Source organism: Plasmodium malariae, assembly GCF_900090045.1.
Source record: "Plasmodium malariae genome assembly, chromosome: 9".
Lineage (NCBI taxonomy): Eukaryota > Apicomplexa > Aconoidasida > Haemosporida > Plasmodiidae > Plasmodium > Plasmodium malariae.
In genome coordinates this window covers 200860-223702 of record NC_041783.1, presented here as the reverse complement: position 1 = coordinate 223702, position 22843 = coordinate 200860, and the positions used below count along the sequence as shown (strand labels likewise).

General features: G+C 26.1%; 5 protein-coding genes across 5 annotated transcripts; 1 reads left to right on the top strand and 4 right to left on the bottom strand.

The window, feature by feature from the left end:
- Positions 1-745: 745 nt before the first annotated feature.
- On the top strand, positions 746-2965 carry PmUG01_09013700 (phenylalanine--tRNA ligase beta subunit, putative; the record flags this gene model as incomplete). Its single annotated transcript, XM_029004815.1, has 3 exons — positions 746-2426; positions 2595-2714; positions 2913-2965. 3 exons carry the CDS (start codon positions 746-748, stop codon positions 2963-2965), a joined length of 1854 nt encoding a protein of 617 aa, XP_028861466.1.
- A 93-nt stretch (positions 2966-3058) lies between these two features.
- On the bottom strand, positions 3059-3244 carry PmUG01_09013600 (conserved Plasmodium protein, unknown function; the record flags this gene model as incomplete). The annotated part of the gene is made up of 1 exon (XM_029004814.1): positions 3059-3244. The coding sequence occupies one exon, from the start codon at positions 3242-3244 to the stop codon at positions 3059-3061; it is 186 nt and encodes a 61-aa protein (XP_028861465.1).
- A 1259-nt stretch (positions 3245-4503) lies between these two features.
- NOT1 (CCR4-NOT transcription complex subunit 1, putative) lies at positions 4504-14611 on the bottom strand (the record flags this gene model as incomplete). The annotated part of the gene is given in 2 exon segments (XM_029004813.1): positions 4504-9216; positions 9230-14611. The coding sequence occupies 2 exon segments, from the start codon at positions 14609-14611 to the stop codon at positions 4504-4506; spliced, it is 10095 nt and encodes a 3364-aa protein (XP_028861464.1).
- A 3049-nt stretch (positions 14612-17660) lies between these two features.
- Positions 17661-18401, bottom strand: CK2beta1 (casein kinase II beta chain, putative; the record flags this gene model as incomplete). Its single annotated transcript, XM_029004812.1, has 1 exon — positions 17661-18401. The coding sequence occupies one exon, from the start codon at positions 18399-18401 to the stop codon at positions 17661-17663; it is 741 nt and encodes a 246-aa protein (XP_028861463.1).
- A 2597-nt stretch (positions 18402-20998) lies between these two features.
- Positions 20999-22474, bottom strand: ALP2a (actin-like protein, putative; the record flags this gene model as incomplete). Its single annotated transcript, XM_029004810.1, has 1 exon — positions 20999-22474. One exon carries the CDS (start codon positions 22472-22474, stop codon positions 20999-21001), a length of 1476 nt encoding a protein of 491 aa, XP_028861462.1.
- Between the last annotated feature and the right edge of the window lie 369 nt (positions 22475-22843).

The window sequence follows — 22843 nt, the reverse complement described above, 5'->3', positions numbered from 1 at the left end:
AAAAAAAAAATAAAAAAAAAAGCGACCTAAAATTTTAAACCATATATCAATTTGAATAATGTCAGAATTAGCAAGCGTTAAATTGTCAGTGTAGTATTAATTTAAGCTTAGCTCATAAAAAAAGATTGCATTTTATCTTTTTGAAAAGGTATACAAAATTTATACCAGTTGGACCTATACATATAAACATATGTATATATTTATGTATATGTATGATTGTACCTGAGCACATACGCAGCATAATTATAAGAATAAAGATTACTTAAAAAGAGCATGTAGTAATCTTAGCAGACTGTTTCAAGATTCTCACCATTTTAAAGTATATTATGCGTTATGGTAGAAGTTTCGCTTTTTTTTTTTTTTTTTTTTATTGTCGAAGTGATAGTTAATATTCTTTAAAGCGCCCAATTTTGAAAGGATTGTACATACTGTTATTTGGAGGAAGAGGATTGAATTTTATGGTTGAATCAGGCATATATAACAAAATTGACTTTTCATTTTTTTTCCTAAATGTTTTATTTTTTGTATGGTATATATATGAGCATGATACCTTCTTACGTGTTAAGAGGAAAATATATATAATAATACATATATATTTATATATACGTATATATATAAATACACACGAAGAAACACAAACATATATAGCACTTGTAAATAAGTACATGTACATATACGTGTAAATACCCCCGTGCTCATTTACTACGGAACGCCAACTTAAGTATAGACCTAACACAAGTGAAAAATGCCCACAATATCAGTGTTCGAGGAGGATCTGATAGAAAAATTAGAAGAGAGATTAAGCGATGAGAAGTTACAGGATATATGCTTTGATTTTGGCTTAGAAGTTGATGATATAGAATATAAAAACAAGAAAAAGATATACAAGATAGAAGTGCCTGCAAATAGGTATGATTTAGTATGTGTAGAAGGATTATGTAGAGCATTAAAAAGTTTTATAGGCAAGTTTGATAACATTAAATATGATATATTAATGAATAGTCATGAATGTTGTATAAAGGAAAAACATTATATAAATGTTAAAGAATCAGTTGATGAAAGAAGGAGTTATGTTGTTTCGTGTGTATTGAAAAATATAAAAATGACTGAACATGTTTATAATAATATTATAGAATTACAAGAAAAATTACATCATAATATTGGGAAAAAAAGAACAGTATTAGCAATAGGGATTCATGATTATGATAAAATAAAATTTCCTGTAGAATATAAATTTGAGGAGAAGTCGAAAATAAATTTTATACCATTGAATGAAACGAAAAATTTGAATGGAAATAATTTGATGGAGTTTTATGAACATAATACTAATTTAAAACCGTACTTAAAAATTATAAAAAATTTTGAAAAGTATCCCCTTATAGTTGATGCAAATAATCAGATATTGTCTTTACCTCCTATTATTAATTGTGAATATACAAAAATAACACTTAATACAAAAAATTTATTTGTTGAATGTACAGCTACTGATAAACATAAAGCAGAAATAGCCTTAAATATTATCTGTTCCATGTTATCAGAATATTGTACTCCAAAATATTCTATTTATTCCTTTTTAGTTTTATATGATCAAAATCATAAAATAGAAAAGGGAAATAGTTATTTATATCCAGAATTTAAAAATAAAGTGGTAACATGTGAAATTGATTATGTTAGGAAATTATCAGGGATACCAAACATAACTGTAGAAGATGTAGAAAAAGTTTTAAAAAAAATGATGATACCTATAAAGATCATTGACAATTGTACCTTTACTGCTCATGTTCCTTTCTACAGATCAGACATAATGCATTCGTGTGATATTGTTGAAGATATAGCAATAGGATATGGTTATGGTAATATTAAATCCTGCGAAGTAGAGTTTTCAAAAAAACATTTATTAAATACTTGTTCAGATTTATTTCGAAATGCATTGATAGAATGTGCTTATACAGAAGTTATGACCAATGCATTGTTATCCAAAAGAGAGAATTATAATTGTATGTTAAGAAAATACAAGGATTATAAGGATGTACAAATAAATCTTGAGGAATATAATCCGTTAGCTCCTCCAGTTCAAATAATGAATTCAAAAACGTCTGAGTATGAAATAATTCGAACCTCTTTAATTGTTAATTTGTTAAAATTTGTAGCATCAAATAAACATAGAGAATTACCATTACGTTTTTTTGAAATTGGTGATGTTTCTTATACTACATATAACAAAACGGATACAAATGCAGTCAATAAAAGGCACTTATCAGTTATCTTTGCTGACAAGTTTTGTTCAGGATTAGAAGAAATACATGGTGTTCTAGAAACAGTTCTAAAGGAATTCCAACTTTTTAATGATTATAAAATTGATGAAAAAAAAAAGGAAAATATTTCCTTAAGATCTGATGTTTTTTATAAGTTGCTACCAAAAGAGGGTACGTTCAATAGTCGGATGTATATATTACGAGGCGTTTTTTAAAAAGTCCATTTTTCAAAAATTATATATTTGAATAGTGTACATCTATGAATTTTGCGAGGGTAAATATGCACATGTGTATATCTTCATTTTTGTTTATCACATTTCTTATTTTCTTAATTTTTAGATTCTTCTTTCCTAAGCGAACGAGTTGTCGACATTGTTTTGTTCCCGCACAATTTAAAGTTTGGAGTATTAGGCATTATTCATCCGGAGGTATTAGGAAATTTTTCCATCGATATTCCAGGTTATATATTAATAAAATTATCGCCCATAAATAATGCTGTATATGTTGAAATATATGTCTGCTCTTCTAAGTTAATAATTGTTCTTGTATTTCCCCCCCTTTTTTTCTCATATTCCATTATATTGAATTCTTTTTGTTGCTTTTTCTCTTTTTGACGTGAATCTTCATAAATGCTTTATACATCTACTATTTTTTCAGTGTCAGCTGTGGAGATAAACATAGAGACGCTTCTTAACGTATTGATGATGTGAAAAAGTGGTGGGGATATTTTTTTTATTTGTTGGGGGGGGGGAAGTAGTATGCATAAAAAAAAAAAAAAAAATGATAAATGATAAATAGTACAATCAATTACATTCCTTCAATTTTTCACTAAAATAATTAATGGCAAAAAGGCAAGCATTATCTGGATGACTCTGTATTAATTTCGCTATAAATTCAGATAGGACTTCCTCGAAATGTTGCGGTATTACATACGAGTTTAGGTTTATTTTTTCATCTTTTTTAAATTTAAAATTTTCTTCTTTTTCCATTCTGAGGGGGGCGTAAATAGAATTTAAAAAAATAAGATGAGGAATTAAGAGAAACGGAAGCAGATGAAATAAAATAACATCATGGATGTTATAACATACATTCGTACAAATATACGTGTATATATATATGTATATATTTCATATAACTTCTTATGCAAATGAATTAAACAAAGTGGAACAGAAAGGCACATGCGTATATATTTATATGCTTTTTACACAATTATTAAAAAGGAAACCATATTGTGATGACATAATTTTTTTTCAAAAAATTTTTTTAATTTACGGGATTGCCGAATTTCATTTTCTTCGCGAAAATTGAAGTGTATTGCAAAATTATAATTGCTTTTTTTAGTCGAGAAAATAGTGTCTTATCACCTAATTAAGGAACAAAGAGAAGTGTTTGTATGCACATAAAAAATTTATATATATATATATATATATTTATTTATTTATGTATATATCTTTGCACTTACAAATACATAGCGCGCGTTTTAGCAGGCTATAAGCAGTACTCACCTTTCGTATGCGTATCTGCTGAAAAGAAATCTTAATATACCACGAACTGGAGAAATAAAGTATATAATATTCGTGTGATGAATCCCTAGGCAAGATCGAAATTACCAGTAATTTTTTTTTTTTTTTTTTTTTTTATGCTTAATTTAAAATTTTTAAAAGTAACACATTTTTTATAAAAATTAAAAATTAAATTATATAAAGAAAATGACAAAAAAATTTTATGTGTTATTGTTTATTAGTATTATTTTATTTTATACATTTTTTTTTTCCAAAGTGGCTTATTAAAACAAAAAAAAAAAAAGAAAAAGAAAAAAAAAAAGCAAAATTACTTCTTTATAAATATGAACATTACGTGAACGGGAAAAAGCTAAAAAAAAATGTTAATAATTCGCTTAGTATAATTGTAAGCTTCTTACTCTCTTCGTTTTAATTATTATTTGTTTCTTTCAGCGGATGAGTTATATGTATATATACACGCGTGGTATAAATTGTAGGCAGGTAGATCTACAAGCAAATAAATACGGATTCTTCCGTTGAGATCCTTAAACGTTCTACTACGTGAACTATGAGATTTTGTAACAGTTTGATGAATTCTCATTCTATCAATCTGGTATACAGGCGGAAGAAAATAACAACTTATAATTCAGCATATTTCAAAAATGTCATATATGCTCCTTATTCGTTTCTCCTTGTATATTTCTTTTTTAAACTTTTTATAGCCTGGATTAGCAAATGTCCATATTTTAGTGTCCTCCAATGTTAGAATTATTGGTATTATTTTTAAAATCATAGTAATTCGTCCGATTGACTAAATTGTTAATATCCTGGTCAGAGGTGTTTCTAACAGCATTAATACCTGTGTTCATACGTATATTCATATTTTTATTGTGACCAATATTGATGTTTCCATTATTGTTATTTCCAATAATGCTGTTGCCAATATTACTATTTCCAATATCGCTCGTCATATAGTTGTTGTTATTTTTAAATTCTCTCTTTAGATCGCTAAATTTGTTTTCTGCAGTGGCATGTGCCAAATTTATTCTATCGCTCGCATGATTATTATTCATACTAAAATGTTGATAATTTTGATTACTGTTACTGTGCATTGCTTGTGAGGAGGGCATAATAAAATTATTAAAAAAGTTATTGTTATTTGTTTTATAATTATTTATATAAGAAATATTATTGTCATTATAACTTGAATAACTGTTTGCAGTATTCTGTTGCCCATTTAATGGGTCATATGTTGTGTTGGTTGATGTGTTGCTTTTTTGAGAATAATTATTTAAATTGATATTGCTACTTGTGTTTTTTTTAATTAAGTCATTATAACTAACATTTGAGCTTATAGTATTTGAGTTCAACACGTTTGCATTGATACTGTTTGTGCTATTGTTGTTTGTGTCATTGACGTTTGAACTGTAGTTCTTTAAATGCATAATGTTGTTCATATTTGTGTTGTTATAATTGTAGCTACTACTTCTGTTGTAGATGTTTGGGACATGATTACTATAACTGTTATAATTTACATTTGGGTAATTGTTAAACTGTGACTCTTTTATATTAGTTATATTTTTTAAATCATTCCTACTACTCTTGTCGTTATTAACAGAGTTATTTGCAAACATTTCCATGTTTATGTCATTTGTAAAACCTACATTTCCATATACGACATTTGCACTGTTAATGCTACCAATACCGTTATTGTTACTACTAATGTTATTGTTACTACTAATGTTATTGTTACTACTAATGTTATTGTTACTACTAATGTTATTGTTACTACTAATGTTATTGTTACTACTAATGTTATTGTTACTAATGCTGTTATTGTTCCTAAGGCTGTTATTGTTACTAATGCTGTTATTGTTACCGCCACTAACTGTGTTAGCGCTTCCCCCGAATACATTTCCACTGGTATTGTTAGTACCTCCTATAGCATTGATGTGCTCTGTCTGATTAACCAGGCATGAATGCGCTATTGATTGAAAGAGATCTTCTATCTCCGGTGCAACATGGACAAAAGAGCATTGCCAAAATTTAAATATGGGATTTTTTATAAGTTCAATAAATGTAATTAATAACCCCCATGGGTGAGGCCTATGAACTATGAGTCGTTCTAATAATATTCCTGTAATTTGCTCATTAACAATTTCCATTTTTGAGATACTGAAAATCCATAAAAGAAGACAAGAAAAATAGTGTGTATGTGCATTAGGGTATCTCAAATGGTTAGCTATTGATGATAGGAGGTAATATCTTCCTTCCATGTCTAATTTATATGTTAAATAGAGTATTATTTCTAATGATGGATGAGATTCTACCACTTTTTCAATTGTTAATATTTGAGATGGTAAGGACATTCCTATGTATAATACTAATGCATTTATTAAAGTTATATTGTATTTGGTTTTTAAATATAATGCTTTCATTCTGTTTTTAATAATAATTTTTTTGTGTATTCTTTTTAAACATTTCATATTTCTGGTTATGAAATAATTATCTATGTCCTTTTTTATTTTATAATCAATTAAGATATATGTAAAATTATTTAAAATGACTGGTACTACTTTCATTTCTGGCAATAAATCTACTTTTAGGTTAGGGTAAAATGGATGAGGTAATTTCTGATTTCTTGGAAAACCAGACAAAATTAAATTTCTTAATTGCACACAATTTAAAGGTATTGAATTACAAAAAGAAAAATTATATACACACAGAAACTCCGGAAAATCATGCAGCAATAATAATAGCGTTCTTAAGGTCCCCTTATATAATATTTTAATCGATTCTGTTATATATGCATTTTTCAAAAATATGAATAAAAATTCCAGTAAATATATTAATATTTTATTGTATATACACCACCCCTTTGATGTTTTCAATATTTTTGGTAAAAATAATTTATGACTAATTAATTCCAACCATGCAAAAACAAACACAGGTACACGTAATGGGTTCAAAATGCATAAATAATAACCTAATGCCAAGATACATTTATTATATAATTGCTCAAAGTTTTTCTCATTTTTATTTATTTCAACTAATATGGATAAAAATAATCGGAAATACGGCCTTTGGTTAAAGTTACATATGTTCTTTCTTGATTCGTGTACTACAATTCTACAAAACACGTTCATTACCTTTTGAAACAATATAAATGGTGATATTTGTTGGGCATCTACTAATTTCATCATAAATGTAATCATTTTTGCTAGGGCGTCAACAGCTGATGTGTCCATGGTGTCGATTAACGCGGATTTTTTTTCTAAATTTGTGTGATTTTTTTTTTTTTCTCTGCCTCCCCTAGTATATTGTACACCTTTCCTTTCGTCTTCTTCGTCTTCTATTTCGTCGTCATCGTCGCTTTTTTCATCAATTTGGACTATTTCTTCTTCTTCTTTTTCTTCTTCCTCTTCTACTTCTTCTTCTTCTTCTTCCTCTTCCTCTTCTTCTTCCTCTCCTACTACTTCTTCTTCTTCTTCTTCTTCTTCTTCCTCTTCCTCTTCTTCTTCTTCCTCTTCTACTTCTTCCTCTTCTAACTCATCATAATCTTCTTCCTCTTCTTCCTCGTCCTCTTCTTCCTCATCCTCTTCATCGTCTTCCTCAGCATCATCCTCCTCATCTTCCATTGCATCCTCCGTTTCGTCTTCATCGTCCATTATTTTATCTTCTTCATCTTCTATTTCGTCCTTCTCTTCATATTCCCCTTCTTCTTCTTCATATTCTATTTCGTCCTCTTCTTCAACCTCAACTTCATCCTCATCTTCTATTTCAATTTCTTCATCAACTTCTAATTCATGTTCTTCATCATCTATTTCGTCCTCTTCTTCGTCTTCTTCATATTCCATCACATCTTCCATATCATCCTCAATTTCTTCTCTCCCTTTTTCTTCTTCATCTTCTTCTTCTTCTTCATCTGTTGAGTGTATCCGCTCTTTGCTCTTCAGAGGATGCCCCCCTTTTTTCTCTTTCACTTTCTGTTTTTCGCTATGCTTTTTAAAACCTATAACTGTTTGTTCCTCACTACTATCATTATCATTCCTTTCGGTTTCTAAGTGAGTTTCACTCTTTGAAAATACTTTTTCTGAATCAGATGGAAAATCAATCCGCATTGCCCCATTTATAGCTGAGGATAACTTTTCCAACATTTCATTTTTTCTACATTTCATTTGATTTGCATTATTGTAATTATTCATTGAGTAGTTATGATCTTTTTCGTCTTCTGAAAATGATTGATCATAGTTAGTTATATTCGAATAAAAAGTTAAGTTTGTGGAAGCTACATCAGAAAAGTTATCATCCGAATGTTGTGTGTTTTTGCTGTTTGTATAATTTTTTTCTTCTTGTTCATTTATTTCCTTTTTTTTTTTTTTTTTTTTTTTTTTTTTTTTTTTTTTTTCATTAATTTCTTGTGTCTTTTCTTGAGTATCTTTTTTTTTTTTCATTTTTTTTTTAGAGGAATTTTGAAGTTGCCCCTCTTCACTGCAATGTTTATTTTGTTCATTATCAACATTAATCTCTTTATTACGATTACTATTATCATCCATTTGCATAATAGGAGAATTATTATTCGTTGTAGTGCCATTGAGCACATTATGTTTATGTATTAATAAGGAATTATGATCATCATCAATAATATCACTACTATTTCCTTTGTTCGAATTTTTAGTATTACTGTTATTTGATAAATTCATTTCGTCTAATTCACAGGGGATATTTTCCATGTGAATCCCTTGCTCATATGGGTTTAGAACATTACATGCTCCCTCTACTGCTTTATAAATACATACGGTAAAAAAATTGTCAATATTGTTATCTATTTTGACCAATCCTTGATTTAATATATTTTGAAAAAACTTTACATAATTCTGAAAGGCTACATCTACATTTCTTATATTGCTTAATTTTACCCACTGAAAAAAAACTAAAAAAATAATTTGTTCATGTTGTTTTGATACCTTCTGTGGTTTTGGTACTGCCCTTATACCTCCTACTCCTTTGTCTTTAAAACAGTTATCATAATTTTTCTTTGTTTGTAATATGTTCCAATCTGTATTTAAACAAAAATCAATTATCTGAGTTAATGTAGTTATATTTTTAGGATCCATTAACCTTTTAATATATTTTTTATAATTTTTCTTTTTGTCCCGTTGTATATTGTCTTTTTTTAAATTCCTTTTATTCGTATGTACAGTATTAGCATTCGTAATTGTACTTATATCTAACAGTAATTCTATTTTTTCATTTTTACATTTACTTTGAACATTTTCTCTCATATATGCATTATTCTGTTCTGTATGTAATAGTCCAAAATTATGATCATTCTTAACTTCGTTAATAAATTTATTATAATTTTGTTCTTGGTTTATGTCAATTGAGTTATCAATACTTAATTCATTATGTTCTCTTTTAAAATTTTCCAAATTTTCCAAGCTTTTATTTAATACTTCATTTTTTTTTTTTTTTTTTTTTTTTTTCATTCATTTGTGGATTATATATTGATGAATTTTTCATTTCGATCGTATTTTCTTTTTCTCTTTCTTCCTCTTTGTTACTCATGTTATCTTCACTTTGTGAAATTGTGTTTATTTGTAATCCTTGTTCGTTTCTTTTCTCTTCATCATCTTTCTCTTTTTTATTTATCATTTCTTTGTATCTCCTCATATCCAAGTTTTTTTCTCGCTCCAATTTTATGTCTTCTTTAATTTCATCCTCTTCATTTTCCTCATCGTCATCATTATCATCACTCTTAAAATTTTCATCACAAAATTTCATCAAATCGGAAAAGATTACAGCGTCTTTTTGTTCCTGAATATTTTTCGATTCTTCAATTAACTTGTCAATAGCTGAATCCATATTCATAGGCTCCCAGTTGTTTACATATATAGCTTTGTTATCGAGCAATTTTTTCTCTTTAATAGTATTTAAAATGGTAATTATATTTTCGAAATCGTTATATCTAAAAAGCTTGAAATCAATTAAAATATATTTTAATAGTAATAAAACAAATTCTACACTATTATTAACATTATGTGATTCGTTGGTTAGTAGATTTTCTAAATATTGTTTATATTTTACAATATCAACTAAATTATATCTAATTAAGCCTGCTGTAACAATTGTGTTGTGAATACACATTTCCTCATTATTATCTTTTGCTCTAATTTCATTGTTACTATGCACATAATCAGGATTTACACTACTGTTCGCGTGTGAGGGATAATTTAATTCAGCATTTGTTACTGAATCGATATCTTTACCATATTTGACTTCTTTACTAGAATATGTCGAACTCAAAAAGGGATTGCTACTACTTTCTGTAATATCCATATTTGGTGAAAAATCACTATATGGCATTATAAATTTCGACAAATGATCTTTTAATGAAGGGCATTTTTTTTTTAACTTTTCTAGTATACATAAAAATACTTCCAAATAAACGCCTGAGGGATCATTAGGTCTACAGTTAGCCTGTGTTTTATAATTACTATTTGCAGTAATGTCCAAAAGGAATTTAAATATTTTATTTGCATATGAAATAATAGTTTCATTTTTGTGATGTGTTAATGCAGCTATTTCTGGTATAGATTTAATTAGGTTGAATATATTTCCATCAACAGAAAGACTATATAAAGTATGCAAACTCATTTTATTTATATTATCATATGTTTTTTCTTTATTTATATTAAATAATATTGGCGGTAATAAAAGAATATCCTTAATAGCTTCTTTTAATTGACTCGTTGCCAGCTCTAACTTTTTCAAAACCTTCTGTAATTGGGTATTAACTCCTAATGGTATAGTAGCTGATACATTTGAATGATTATTATTTTCATCTATATTAGTTTTTGTATTATTCACATTTTGCTGTATTTTCATATTAGCATTCATATTATAATCTGCATTCATTTTTTTACTTAATTTTATATTTTCATTTTTTGCTACATTATTTTGCTGCTCATTAAAACGTAACTGATTCATATTTTTTAAATTGTCGAATTTTTCTTCACTGTTTTTTTGGGTATTTTCATTGAAACATGGTACATTTGCTTGAGCATCCTGCGGTTGGTTCTCTTCGTTTGTTTCATTACCATTTCTGTAAATTAGAGATAACGCTTTAGCAGCAGCATGCAATTTTTTTAGTGGTGCTATGTTTAAAAAAGCTTTATATATCTGTAAATGAGTATTTGTTATTGGTGCATTTAAATTTAAAATTTCACAAAATTCTAACTGCATTTTTTTTGTGTTAACGATATATATGGAATCATTAATTGTTACGCTATTTTCATTAGCTACTTGTCTAGCTAAAAATGATGGTTCTAATGCTTCATTAATATCTTTTATCGCTTTCTCTATAACTGCTTGTTCAATTAAACTGCAACCTAATTCTAAATTATCTGCACTTAAAATTTGAACTACTTGCTCAATTAGAACTTGGTCGTTACAATCTTTAGTACTTGTTGGTTGTAGTAATTGTCTTAAATGTTGAGTTAATGAAATACGTAACGGTTCTTTGCAAGTAGCTAAAGCTAATGAACCAGCTAAAGAAGCAATCATAATATGAGATGCTTTACGAATAATATTTTCATCTTTTTCTAAACAGAAATCTTTACATATAATTTCTCTTGTTGTAACACAAGATATTGCTACTGATCTTTCCAATATAGAAGAAATTATTTCCCTAATTGCTCTATCAATAGCAATGGGAACTACTCTCTTAAGACTTGGTTGAATTTGAAATAAAGCTATCGAGGGAGATATAATTACTGCATTATTTAAACTATGTAAGAATTTACTATTATGAATTCTGTTATTTGTTGGGTAGCTGTCATTGAATATACTTGGAACGTTCATGTTAGTGTTATAATTAGTGTTATTAACATTTTGCTCGTTCATCATATTACTGTTTTTATTAGTTAAATTATTTGGTGTTTTTTTGGAAAAATGCGAACTATTTAAATTCAAATCAGGAGGAGAAAAGGAAGAAACCAACACTGTGTCATTTATTAGAGGGTCGATTTTGTTGGTATTATTTTGGTTCCACTGAGATACTATATTTCTCAAATTTGAATTTGAATTTAAATTCTGTTGATTATTATTTCTTGTCACATAATGCATCATTTTATCTGCGTTTATTCTATTATTTAGTGATACATTTTTTGATTCATTTTCTAACTCCTCTACTTTGGAATCTTCATTCACACTATATTCTATTCTGCTCCTAATATTATTATTAACAACTGGTAAATTGTCCTTTATAGGAATGTTTTTCATGTCTATACTTACTGGTGAACTGCTATAATTATTACTGTTTCTTGACATAAGATAGTCATTTTTTTTATTATGAGGTAGATCTCTGTTACTTAGTAACACAGTTTTATTTTGATATTCATTTATTTCTAATGATAAATTTTTAAATAAAACCTCTACTTCAAATATTATGAACGTCTTAACATTTGGTAGTTCATGTATTTCTGTTAAAAGACATAAGATAGTTGTTGTCCACGGATTTGGAGGTTTAAAAATTTTTGATAATTTTATAGATTCCATAATTTTGCACACCATTGGTAATATACAAACTAAACACCCTTTATCATATGCTTCAAATAAAACTAATTTTAAATCTAATATTTTTGACTTTAGTGGTCTATTTCTACTTAATGTTATAAAACCTAACCAGGAACCTAAATTCTTCAAAACGGTTCTAAAAGCACTTACTTCTTTCAATTCATTTACATGTTTAAATAATATTAGTATGCAATCATAGGTCATATTAATAATTGTATCTATAAGCATTGGGTAGCTTAACTTGTCAATGAATTCTAAAAAAACATTATGTAGGTTTACTTCTTTTGAAGCTCTCGATTTTACAATGTAAAAAGCTAGCCAATTGTAATATTCTGGTTGCATAACTTCTTTTAAAATTCTTATCTTTTCATCAATATTCAATAGGCATAATGTATTAAAAATACTAAATACTTCACCTATTATTAATGATGAGGGGGTAATAATATTTTTTGTTAGATCTTTGTTATCCATAAGACATTCTATTTGACCTAATCCAAAACCACATATGTTACTTACATTTAAATTAGGTGGCAATTTTATTTGGACTTGGTCATAAAATGTTTCCGCAATTCCATATAACTGTTCTTCTTTGCCCTTAAGAGTATTATCATTATTATTATTATTATCATTATTATTACTACTACAATTCGTGATGTCATTTCGACTATTAAGTGAATATTTCATGTTTTCACTAATACACATATTTTTCGAACTGTCTATTGCACTGGTAATATTTGTTTCTACCATGTTATCATTTACGATTGAAACATCCCTAGGATGTATATCCTTACCAAGGTTAAAATTGTTTCCTACTATATTTATATTTCTGTTGGTCTGATAAGCTTCACTTAAAGGCCTGTAAGATTTGTTCGTATACAACTGGTTCATAGTACCACTAAAATTATTTGACTTGTCATTATTTAACCTCATAATATGGGATTTGTTATTTACATCATGCATTGGTGAGAAGTTGCTCATATTTGTAGTGTTATTCATGTTTACATTGTTGTTCATGTTATTACTATTGTTCATGTTATTACTATTGTTCATGTTATTACTATTGTTCATGTTATTACTATTGTTCATGTTATTACTATTGTTCATGTTAATACTACTGTTCATGTTAATACTACTGTTCATGTTAATACTACTGTTCATGTTTATATTGCTATTTAAATTATCATTCATATTTTTATTTTTTATTGCATAGTCATTTATACTTACGGAATGTATGTTGTTCATATTGGGGGGCGTAGGTTGCCCAATACTTGTGCAATTTGGTAATATATCGTTTACGTATAGTAACATATTGTCCTTACTTATGTTACTACTGGGATTGTTATTGTCAATGTTACTGTTAGTGTTACTGCTACTATTATTATTAAGCAAGTTACTTAACACATTGGTGAAGCTTTTATTATTATTACTGTTGTTGTTATTGCTGCTGAAGCTGCTTCCCCTACTAATGTTATTATTGCCATTCATATTATCAACCATTGTATTATTATTATTTATGTTGTTGTTGTTACTGTTATTGTTAATGTTATTGTTACTGTTGTTACTGCAAACGTTTGCAATGAAATTGCTTATATTCTTTAAACTACTTACATTAAGTGAAGACAATTTCTTGATATCATCGTTAGACAACTGTGATGTGTTTGTGTTCAGAAAATTATTGTTTGAACCAACTTCGGAAAGATGCCTAATTTTTAATATTGTAGATGCATCTATATACGGTAAACTTCTAAAGTGTTCTGGGAGTGTATTCAACAAGTAGTTACAGTGAATCACAAATTGTGGATTATACTGCCTTAAATTGGTTATGGATATTAAGGAAAACAAAAAACTAGGGTAACATATTAAAGAATCTTCAAACTGTTCTAATGCGGTTATTCCAAAGTTAAACATTTTCAAATCATTTTCTTTTTTTAATGCTTCTAATATACATTTTAGAGCAATGACTAATGCATTGCCATAAGATATTAATAAATTGTGCTTTATTAATTGTCCAAACAACTGAGCTGTTGTATCTAATTCTTCTGTCGGATATTTTGGAAAAAATTTACACTCATTGAATAAAATTAGTAACATCGATTTATACACATCATTATTTTTTGATCCTTTAGGAGAGAATGATAAACTTTTCATAATATCTATCATTGTATTCACTGTAATTTCTCCTGTGTACAGTTTTGCGAAATAGCCATTTACTTCAGCTTCATATTTGTTGAGAGCTGAGTCATCAACTTGAATATTTATGTTAAAATTGCTATTCATTTTCTAGGACATGTTTTATATTACCACTTATATGTGATATCAAAGATATAATATTTTATATATAGCTCCTCTGCTTTTTTTTGTTTTTGTTTTTCTGTTTCTTAATTTTCTTTTTTTTTTTCTATATATATAATCATATATCTTTCTTAACTTTATTTATTTTTTTTTTTTTATTTCCTTATATATTTATATGTTACTGCATATTAACATTTTATATGCAAATTATAAACCCTATGAAAAATGTGTTATGATGCTTGTTCATTGCTACATAAATATCAGTTAAAGAAGGAAATAAAATAAATCAAAAAATTGTCGTATTTTTTATTATAGTGTATTTATTTTATTTTATTTTTTCTATAAAACGTATACTAAATGTATATATGTACTTTAATATATATATTTTTTTTTTATCACATTTTTTTTTTAATATACAAAAAAAATTGTGATAATATATATCTTTTATATTTTTAAGTTTATGTTAATTACTATTAAATACATAATGTCCTTAGGGTATTCATATAAACATTTTTTCTTACTTCATTCATTGAGTATTAATATAATGCATACGTATGTATGTAGGCATGTATCTATATATTCATATATACATTGTATATGTAACACAGTGCATGGATTATACATTAAACACATTATTATGTAACACAGGAAGATGGAATTTTTTTGTAATGAACTACCTTGTTCTTGTATTTATTATATTATTCCATGGTTTTCTGTGCACATTTTATATATATAATATTTTGGTTTCTTGCTTTGATTTTGTGTTTTTTTAATTTTTTTTATTTTCCTTTCTATATAAATTTTTCACCACAATTTTTTTATGCTAAAAAATGCTGATACATTTATTCCCCCAAAATTAAAATTTTATTTTAAAATATTAAAAGTGTACATTTTATTATAAATAAATATTTATGCACTCATATAAAACTAATAAAAAATTTTTGTACAGTAATAACGATTAAACTGAGGATTCTCATTAACACCTTTATTACATTATAGTATAATAATTGGTGTATAACACTTTTTAATTCCATCTCTTATTCCTAGTATCTTGTTGCTTTTTTTTTCTTTCCTTTTTTTCAAACCTTCTTTACGAGTACCCTTTTTTTCTGTTATTTAAAAAAGAATTTATTTCTTAAAGCTAAAATTAGTAACGTATGCATTTTACTTTGTTTTAAATTTTATTTTTATTTTATTTTTTTTTTTTTTTTTGCACTAATGAAGTTATATATGTAAATACTTACCTTATATATCTATATTATTTATATATTAAAACTATTACATTTAAGCTTATATATGTGAATATATTTCTGCCATATATTTATGTGCACAATACTTTTATGCACATGTGTATGTGTACACAACATAAATGGGGGAGATAAAAATAAGGAAATATAACTTTTTTACACTTGTAATTTTAAAACTATTTGAAGAGTTAAAGTTATAATGTATAAAAAATATATTAACTAGTATTTATGTAAGCTTACAGCATTATTCTTAGAAGAAAAATAACTTATTCCTATTTTGTTAACTTAGGTCTCAAAATTATTTTATACATTATTAAATATTTTCTTTAATTTTATGTAACCATGTAGTTTTTCTTTCGTTTTTATAAAATTTTAAAATGTAATTTTTTATTGAATTCATTTTATCGTGTGTGCACAATCTTTAATGGAAGATACGTTCTTGATAAATATGCAAATTCAGCACTCTATTCCCATGTTAAAATTAGCAATTTATATATGAATTCTTTATAGAGAAAATAATGAGCAAATGAACAAACATTATTTTAATAGTATCATTGTAAACATTTGTAAAGAAAAAATGAAAAATCATCATTATGGAATTTCTAATAATAAAGAGAATTTATTTCATATGGATATATATATATATATATATATATATATATATTTTTTTTTGTTTAATTCAGTTCTTACATATACTTTATTTTTTTTTGAAAGAAGAGAACATATTTTTTGTTATTTTAAAAAATTAAATACTTAAGATAAAAAGACATTTTATGTTTCATAATTCCCATGAAAGTACGTTTATATCAGAATGATAAAACTGTAAGTCATTTTATTTATTTTTCCTTATTTTTAACTTATATATAGTTTATACAATATAGACGAAAAAATAAGAAACAATAAGATAATAAACAAAATGTTATAAAAAATTTGAAATGATAAAGCTTTTGTTTTAATAAAATTTCTTTACAACCTTAAAAAAAAAAAAAAAAAGAATGGAAAGGAAAAGAAAGTAAAAGAAAAAACATATAATAAAAAAATGTCATTAAAGAAAGCATATTTTTGTACAACACTGTTATATATAAATTGATACAAAATTAAGTACGTCGAATTAAAAAAAATTAAGTATTATATAAATTTGGGTACTTTTTAGACAATGCAAAACAGTTCACAAATGTGTTACACTGAAAGGAAAAAAGATAAATATCATATTAATTTTTTCCTTTTTTTGATCCTAAATATATTATTACAAAAATTTTCTTTCGAATTAATTTTTTTTTTTTTTTTTTTATAAATTACTATAAATTCTACGAACATATGTATACATTTATATTATACATATTTGAAATGTTTTAAAAAATTTATCAGTGATTTTTTACAAATAAGATTCAGCGTTTTTACTATTTATTCAGTAAATACAAAAAATATAAAGAATATGCTTAAACAAGCATACGTGCAAAGGATAATAAACATAAACATGAACAAGTGTGTACAAGAGATGCACACTTAAATGCATTTAAGCAAAAGGTTACATATAAGTACATATATGATGCAACGGGGAATTGTATGTTTGTATGTATGTATGTATGTATGCATGTATGTGCGTACGAATGTATGTATTCAGATATATATATATATATATATATATATATATATATATATATATATACATGCACATTTCAAAGGGGAGTCAAATAAAAAGTTAATAATGCGTTTTGTGGCTATTCATAAAAGATAAAGGAAAAAAATATAGCCCAATAAAATGATCATTCTATTAAAGACACGTTTTAAGATTTTTCGGTATCTTTAATTTGCAGTTCTTCCTTCTTCAGTTTTTTTAAATATTTTGGATTCTTTTTAAGGAAATTTTCTCTAGACAATCTTCCAAATTCTCCCTTAACAATTTTGTATTCAGTTCTAGTAAAATTATGATAAACACTAAATCCAAATATTTTGGATGTGCAATAAGAGGGCGTTTTTAGTGTAACATAATACGGATAAGTTTGTAAAAGTATATGAGGGAAAGACGTTCCAAAAAAGGAACCATCTAAATATACTTTATCTTCTTCATGTATTTTATAAATTTCTTGACATAATGGACAATATATATGTACCTTTGCAATTTTAATTTGATCAAATAATCCAATTGGAAGCACATTATGTTGTGAACAACTAACTCTAGGGCAACTTCCAAAATCACCTTTAATATATTTATCCTTCATTAATGATAAACCTTTTGGTGTTGTAATAAATCTAGCATGTATTAAGGAATATAAACAAACTGCATCTTTTGCTAGAGGATTTTTAGAATCATCTTCTTCAGGTGCATTCCCTGCAACAATTGATAATAAATGATTAAAATTTGGAATTTCTGGTTTTAAACCATATAAATTAAATGAATCTGTTATATATTCATTATCCACTTCAACCAAAAAATTACTCGATGCTTTACTATTAAACCATTTTACCCATGATGTGCATTTATCAGATTTAGAATCTTGCACATCTTTGTTTGGATCACTGTTCATTTTTTTTTTTTTTTAAATATTCTTATTTACGGCTGTATTTTACGTATTATATTCCCCTACCTACACATACATATATATAGGGACGTATGTATGCATGTTAAAATAATTATACAGTTATTTCCCTTATTTCTTTTATTTTTATGATCTTCTGATAAAAGGCACGGGCAACTAATTCAAAGTTTAATGTTAATGCTTTTTAAAGTATATGTGCCTCCTTGAGCTTCTACAAAATGCCCTCAAATTTTTTAGTTAAACTCTTTTTATTTTTAATGTTTCTACATAAGTTTTTCTTCTATTAATTTTATGAATAGTAATAAAAAGTTTCTATTGCATTTACACTCAGCGTTTTTGTAAAAGTTTGATATTTATGAGAATTTTGCATTTAATTTTCTAAATATATGGAATTAACTAATCTGTTAAATAGTAGTTTTACTGTATGCGCGCAAATTCTTACACGGATTTTATTTTCTCTTTATCCTTTGAAAAAAAAGTACTGCTGATATTTTGCCAACGCAAACTATAGGTAAAATAAAAGTAAAAAAAGGTTGCGTATTAATACATATATACGAACAGACGAATATATATATATATATATATATATATATATATTTTTTTTTTTTTTTTTTTTTTGTGGAAAAATGAATTATGTTTTTCTTGCTATCTTCATTAATTATATAATATGAACTACTGTTAAAAGAAGAATACGTATGCTTAATTAATTTTCGTTTTTTTACTATAACAATGGGTACTAAAAAGAAAAAAAAATTAAGATATGAATTGTAATAGTAATTATAATAAAGAACAGGTATGTAATATTTAAGAATTTATTTTATTGTTTCATTTGTCGAAGGGTTAAAAATTTTTTTTTTTTAATTTTTTACATATTTATGTACATATATAAAATATATATATATACATATATATATATATATGATCATGTATGTATATGTGCGATCATATTATAAAAACATCGCATCCAAAATTTTGCAATAACTGTTCAAAAATAATTTTATTTTAAATAAAAATTTTTTAAATAAATGAATGCATGAACTGTATTATAAAGATTTATAAATTTTTCAAAAATAAAATTGAAATTGACTTAAAAGAGTCAAATGTTAGTATATTTACAAAATAGAAATGTACCTATAATAATATGTACTCAATTATACATATGTCCATTAATATATGCAGTTAATAGTACTTTATTTTATCTACTTTTTCAATTTTTTGCATATATTGCTTAAAAACAGGAGATACTAAGTGATGATTCTTTGGGTACATACAAAATAGCGAAAAACAAAGAAGGAGATAAATAAAATATAGGGTTTTAATTCTAGAACATGAAGGAGGAAATAAACTTAAGATGCATTTTTTTAACATAGTAGAGTTATCTTTTGTTTTTTCTTCTTTTTGTAATAGTGGAATCATCAATATTCTTTTTTCAAAGGGAAATTTTGAAAATAAATCCCTTTAAACGATAACATGTTTTTAGGAATTTCATTCCTTTCGACAATTAAAAAAACATGAATAATCCCTTTAAAATACAGATTTATGAAATATTAAGGCGTCATTGTTCTAAAAATAAAACATATTATGACATATGTAATATAGAAGGGTGAGGAAGTCTATATTTTTGCACATATATATGCTTATTTGTATTTATGCATACATTTGTACCTATTCAACGTTGATTAAAGAATAGGGTAAGGAAATTACGTGATAGGCACCTGTTCACATAGCATTTTGAAAAAATGTTTTTTATATTTTTTTAATTTTAACTTGAGTATATTTTGTCTATGTGTAAAGATAGAACTCTCTTTTTTATCGCTTATCAGTAATAGTTTTGCAATTAAAATGTGAATGTATTTTTTTTTTTTTTTTTATATAAACGTTATACTCAGTTTTTTCATTGTTTCTAAAATATACATTGAACTGTAGAGATATTAAAGGTGTTTCGTAGACGTAGACAACTATTCTTTTCTTTTATTTTTTTTAATTAAAAATGTATAAATTCGTGAGGAAGCCTGAGCTATATACATTTACCGTGCAAGCTCTTTTGCTTTTTTAAAAAAGAATTAAAAAATGATTATGAAATAAGTACATCATATGAATATTATTGCATAGGTATTTATGTTGGAAAGAACAAATAAAAACAAATGTTAAAAAAAGCAAAATTTTAGAACTACAAATATGTAAATATGTGCATGGGCACATATATGTGTGTAATTCGTTGCACACATTTATGAAAGTCAAACTTCACAGCATTATGTTGTAAGATTCTCGGTGTTATTAAAAATGTTAAACTCTAATTAAAACTAAAAACGGGAATGAAGAATTTTTTCAAAAACATATCATCTTTATGAAAAAGGCACTTATAAGAAATGGTAATTATATGCACACACATATACACAAGTATAGTGTGAGTGTGCGTGTTAGCGTGATCATGACATTTAATAAGTTGGGGGAATTCCAAGATTGTTGTTCCAATTTGCAGTAGTTTCGCATAGGATCGCACATTTCGATACAGTGTATGTACATATGTAAAATCATCTACTTACATATAATTTGTAGTACAAAATAAATTCCTTCAATTTTTTTCAAACGCATTTTTTATCAACAATGTTTTTAACCCCATATTCTTCATATTCATTTTTAGTCATGCAGAATTGCGAAAAGGAACCCAAGGATGATAAAATAGATGCACCTATAAAACAATTGTATTTTCTGTCCGCTCCTTTACTATATATAATTCTTGTACTTTTCTCCTTTATGGTATCTATAAAAGGAAGATAGGATTTTAATATTCCAACAAAGTTATGAAACATTGTAGATTCTCCTGTTACAATTAGAAAATTAAGAACATCGTCTAGATTAATATTAGCTGATAGAAAGGATAAAATTCCTTTTTTAATAAAATCTTGTAAGCCATCAAATATTTCAAAATATGGTTCTATTTGATCTGAATAACACATACTGAAATTCTTGTCAGAAGTGTTTTCTGGAATTTTTTCAATGACAGAATTACTCTTATTAATTTTATAATTATATTTATGTAGAACTGGGAGCTTTAAACTTTTTAAAGTGTCATAAAACAAATTAAAATCCATATTGTTTAACATTGTTATTCCGCTAACTTTACTTATACTATTTTGATTATATTTTTTTCTAAAAAAAATGTAAGGAATAATAAGTTTTAATGACTCAGTAATATTTTGGTTAATTATATTACCATCTGGTAATTTATAACTATTGTCAGTTCCATTTGTTTCTAAATTTTTTTTATTTTTGTCATTAGGATTTTGATAATCATTAATTAAACTTTCTTTCAATTTGCTGACTACGTGAAGAGATCCCCACAGGTAATATGATTTTGTAACCAAAGGACATTTTAATATTTTCATATCGGTACTAGATTTTTCATTATTTAAACTTTTATCAATAGAAAAATAGGGGTATATTTTAATATTTTTAATATTTTCTAAATATGCTAAGAATATTCTATCAATTAAGTCTCCACCTATTGGAACTTCTTCTATATGTTTTTGAAATATATACCCTTCTTGTAGTCCGCATAAATTTGTGCAGTTTTTTTCAATATCTAATACTAGTCCAGATGTCCGTGCACAACCATAACACGATAAAACGCTTCTTCTTGATAGAAACATTTGACATACATCATAAGATTCAAACATTAATTCTGTAAATTTTTCTCTATATTTACTATCCGTTTTATTAGGTTCTGTTAATAAAATAGGATGATCTTCAAAATTAACATCTAATGCTTTACTTCCTGATATGTCTTCGAATAATTTTTCCATTACCTCAAAATTTATGTCATAATTGCTACTATTATTATGGTCATATATGTACCTCATCCCACATAATAATTCTACGTTATCTCTTTTTATTTCTGGTAATAATGGAAATATCGTATGTTTTAAGGTGGCATTATGACCTAATGGTAGCCCTAGAATTAGGTTACTGTTATATCTAGGAGAGCACTCTCCGGAGTACCCGGTTCTCATTTCTCCATCGTTTATATCTAAAATTATGGTTTGCACATTTTGAAACATCTTTCAATGAAGGGTGCTTTTTACCTTATCCTATTCCTTCTTTATAAATAAATACGTATAAGTACATATAAACGCTTATGTACATACATATATATATATATATATATATACAGATATACATTTAATTATACGTTTTTGTGTTTCCCCCTTTACATGATTCCATTCATTAGTATGATTGCTTGAAATATGGAAATTGTTCTTACGTTTTTTTAGTAGTGCTAAGTAAATCTCATCTATGACATTTCACACATATAACAATGATTTTATTTTACCTTGTTCTCTTGCTTCTTCTTGCTGAGGTTACGCTCAATCTATTCTGTAACTAATATTCTTTAAGTTTATTCTTTAAGTTTACCATTTATATGCTAT